At 48.6% G+C, this 4,444-nt stretch overlaps 1 protein-coding gene across 1 annotated transcript; it reads left to right on the forward strand.

Annotated features, from left to right (window-relative positions):
- The first annotated feature begins 2,675 nt into the window (after positions 1-2,675).
- LOC133896186 (xyloglucan endotransglycosylase/hydrolase protein 8-like) lies at positions 2,676-4,008 on the forward strand. The gene is made up of 2 exons (XM_062336737.1): positions 2,676-3,148; positions 3,231-4,008. Exons 1-2 carry the CDS (start codon positions 2,870-2,872, stop codon positions 3,807-3,809), a joined length of 858 nt encoding a protein of 285 aa, XP_062192721.1. The 5' UTR covers positions 2,676-2,869; the 3' UTR covers positions 3,810-4,008.
- Positions 4,009-4,444: the final 436 nt, after the last annotated feature.

Consider the following 4,444-nt stretch of genomic DNA (forward strand, 5'->3'; position numbering starts at 1 on the left):
AAGGTCGTTGGGACTCTGCCTTTCTCAGCCTTCAGGGATGGCAAAGGGAAGCTGGCCGGCTGGCGCAAAATGATCTCGATCCCAAATCTCTATCGGCAATCGTTGGATCTAGGCTGGATGCTGCAGATCAAGGCAGGTTGCTCGTCACCAGACGGTGGAAAGAGCAACAGTAAAGTGCAATACTATAGTACACTAGCCAGAACTCGTGCATTCATTCGCATTAGACAACGAATGACATTGTAGTCAAATCCATACAAATGAAAGACAACATGGACTATCGTTAGAAGGTAATAAAACTACAAAATCAATGTGAAATATAAATTTGGTTTTTAATAATATTCAAGCTATTCCACTGCTATAATACTATTTACATTATCTTATAGAAAAACCGATAATGGCGTATTGCTCATTCTATGTATTTCTTTAAATTTTTTGTAAAGGAAACCTGATACATGCTTAGCCCACAAACGGTTTTCCTTTTTTTTTCTTTTCGGTTATCAGTCTCGAGGATATTCCATAAGGGTATAAACAATGCTAGGTATTTATGGTTAGAGGCTTAAGGAAAAATAGTGTTAAGCACCTATATAAAAATTATAATTTTTAATACTAACAAAGACTACATGGATTTAAATATATTAACTATCTTATTAACATTAATATAAGCAGCGGTACTTAACTAAATATATTGCTCTTCGTCTAAGCACCCGTGCTTCGGTTTCTTCTTTAAGCACCTCATTATACATGTTCTAAAGCCGTCATTACCTGGGCGTGAGGATCATTAATTCAAACGCTCTCCCTTCTAACCCTTCTACCAAACATTGGCATCGATCTTGCCACACGGAGGCGTTTTGCATGAGTGCAAATGCATCATCATGGCTTAGACACTGTCACCTTTAATCCGCCTCTAGATTACATAGTGCTTGTCAAACTCTAACGTGTAGCCATGATGATGCCAATGTTATTTTTCTTCAATCAACATGAGAATTTCCTTAGAGTCTCGGATTATTATAGAATTCAAGAGGTACTAAACTAATATATCTATATGGTCAGTGCTGGATATTGAGGAATCTGGGGCAGAGATTATGATGCGGCTTCCAGCGGCAGAAACTCAAAATTAAAGTAGCCAGAGAATGTGTGAACAGAAATCTGAAGAGGCTTTTTAGCTACCTGGCCCATCCATGCATGATTCGTGTCCAGTGAAGAGAACGGTTGGTAGATCAACACCAGACTGACAGGGAGGATACGCGCAGGGTCCAACTCCAACCAGGCCAGCACATGCATGCGCCCAAGATCCCAGTTGACAAACGCCTCCAGCAAGCGACGCCCCCCACACCCGTGAACATGCATGCGCTGCCCCGTTGGTTGCTCCACCGATGCCTGTCATGGATGAAGAATTCATGGGCCAATGCGGCTCCATGTGATTGTACCTCTGACATGGACCATACTGCAGGATTTGTCAGTAAAACTCTTTTGTACTACTATGTGCTTACAGAGTTTCTTCGTCTCTTTTTTTTTTCAGGTTTGCCACGTTTAGACCAAACCCAACAGGTTCCTTTCACGGTTTAGATTCTCGTTGCGAAGGGATTTTCATTCTCTTCAGCACCTTCAACGGTTTCCCTTCACGGTTCCCTTCACAACAGGATTACCAGGGTCATTCCCTTCAGAACGGGATTCTCTCTCTGTTCCCTTCGCGATTCCCCTCGAAGGAAAGCTGTTGAAGATGAGAGGAAATAAAGGGAATAGTAACGGAAAAGTGAATCGGGAAGAAAACGAAATGAAAGGAATATGGTTGGGATAGTCTTTGCGCCCGTTTTGTTGGCCACCGTCGTGTCCTGAGTCCTGCTAACTACACGTCAGACAGGATTAGTTATCACGGGCTCTTTGGATTTGGTTGGGTCGCTTCCCAGCCACACCGGCACCGCCGGCCCCGCCCGTGGAAAGACGGACCGCGACAGCAGCAGGGGACGCGTGAACCACCGCCGCCGCCACGGTTCCACCCGTGAGCCGTGACAGGGCGACGCTGCATGCCACTCGAGGAAAGGAGCGCGGCTGAAGCTAACCTGCGGTGGGGTGGTGTCCCGATCGGCAGATTGACGCAAGAAATTGGCTGACTTGGGAGGCATCAGTGACTGGTGGTTGCTCCTCTTTTTTGGCTTGCCAATCCGCGCTGACGGCGGTGATCTCCACGGCGGAATCGATGTTATTATGAGTTCGCTGAATCGCCCGTGGTGTAAGGTTTATGAACTTGCCACTTGTTTCTGGAGAAAAGAACGTCGACCGACACGACGAAAAGAACGTGTATATACCTTTCTCCTTCTCCAAGTGAGCGCGGACGTGTTATAGACAATCAAAGATATTGAAAACCGTATGAGTATTAAAAAAAAATCGATAGGAATTAAACATCCATTGTTTTCTTCTAAGGCTATGTTTTTCATAACCTACTTAAACACTAGTCTTTCAAACTTTTCTTTAGTTGTCAAACGTAGATAAGATTTTATAAGAATCTTTTAAACTAATATTTTATAAAATTTGCTTTCACAACTTAGCATGGCTACCGGACGCCCAATTTCTGATCCGGTCGCCACGTCACCAAACTGCCAATGTATATCCTCAATAATCGCAGATTGTGTTAGCCAGGCAATCAACGGCTCTTTGTGCTCACAGCACAACGTCACAATCCGAAGCTTCGCGCCCGCCCGACGCCGCAAGCAAAAAGAAGCAGAGCAGGGCACCCGCGGCCACCACTACAGTATAAAGCCGCGCCACTTCCTTGTGCTTGGCCGCACCGAACCAACCGCACTCCACTCGACTAGGTAGCCTCATCTCATACCCAAGAAGCAGAGCATCAGCAGCAGCCACCGCCAAGGCCATGGCGCGGCGGGCTGTGCCTCTGCTCGCGTCCCTCGCCGTCTCCGTCTCCCTCCTGGCCGCCGTCTCGTCGGCGGACTCGTGGCTCTACGAGAAGTTCACCCCGGACGGTAACGTCCGCGTGAACTACGACGCGTCGGGCCAGCAGGTGACGTCGCTCGTCCTCGACCAGCAGTCCGGCGGCGCCTTCATCTCCAAGCAGAAGTACCTCTACGGCGAGTTCAGCATCCAGATGAAGCTCATCCGCGGCAACTCCGCCGGCACCGTCACGTCCTTCTACGTAAGTGCGCTAGCCTAACCTTCTGTCGGTTCGAGCAGAGATTAATTGTTGAGGGAGAAATTGACCGATGATGGGATCGCAGCTGACATCCGGTGACGAACCCGGGCACGACGAGATCGATATGGAGTTCATGGGAAACTCGAGCGGCGACCCCGTGGTGCTCAACACCAACGTGTGGGCCGGCGGCGACGGCAAGAAGGAGCACCAGTTCTACCTCTGGTTCGACCCCGCCGCCGACTTCCACAAGTACACCATCATCTGGAACGACAAGAACATCATCTTCAAGGTGGACGACCTCTTCATCCGGAGCTTCAAGCGCTACGCCGACCTGCCCTACCCGGGCGGCAAGCCCATGTCCGTGCACGCCACGCTGTGGGACGGCAGCTACTGGGCGACGCTGCAGGGGGAGGTGAAGGTCGACTGGTCCAACGCGCCCTTCGTTGTGTCCTACCGCGGCTACTCCGCCGACGCCTGCACCCCTAACGGCGACGGCCGCCCGCTGTCGTGCCCCGCCGGGACGGACCGGTGGATGAACCGGCAGCTCAACGACGCCGAGTGGGGCACCGTGGCGTGGGCGAAGCAGAACTACATGCACTACAACTACTGCGAGGACGGGTGGAGGTTCCCTCAGGGCTTCCCCGCCGAGTGCTCCCGCAACTGATCCTTCCGTCCAGGCATCCATCCCCATTGTTGGCTTGATTGATCGACATTAGTCTTCTTCTGCCATTTTTACTACCTCCCATGTACATTTTGTCATCCATTGTTCTTGATGTCCTTTTCCCTCTTACTGTTGCTTGATTGTTACCGAGAGGGGTTAAAGATAAGGTGAATTTCACAGCGAAAGTTAGATGGTGATTTTATCCTATTCTTATAGAAAAAGATGTGTTTTTTGGATGCACCTGCACATGGTCACCTGTCTGAACAAATCATAAACAATACGTACTCCACTCCTGTGTGATTTCAAAACTTTGGGCACGACATGGCAGTAGATCGATGCGTTTTTGAAAAGTTGCTTGGATACGCGGTTCCTGCTCGGGAATCATAAATGAAATGCCGCGTAATGATGGGGAGTAGGACACGAGAGTCAGTAGTGCGGTGCAGCTCGAGGCTGGAACCGGACGAGTAGGATGGATGGCAGGAAATTCAAATTATTCGATTTTGTATTTGTTAAAATATGAATATTTATCTGTATTTGTTTTTGAAATGGGTACTAAAATGGATTATTCCGAATTCGTTTTCGAGATTCGGATTCAAATGTGGATATCCGAATTCGAGATATATCCGATTCGTATCCGT

Source organism: Phragmites australis, chromosome 16 (assembly GCF_958298935.1).
Source record: "Phragmites australis chromosome 16, lpPhrAust1.1, whole genome shotgun sequence".
NCBI lineage: Eukaryota > Viridiplantae > Streptophyta > Magnoliopsida > Poales > Poaceae > Phragmites > Phragmites australis.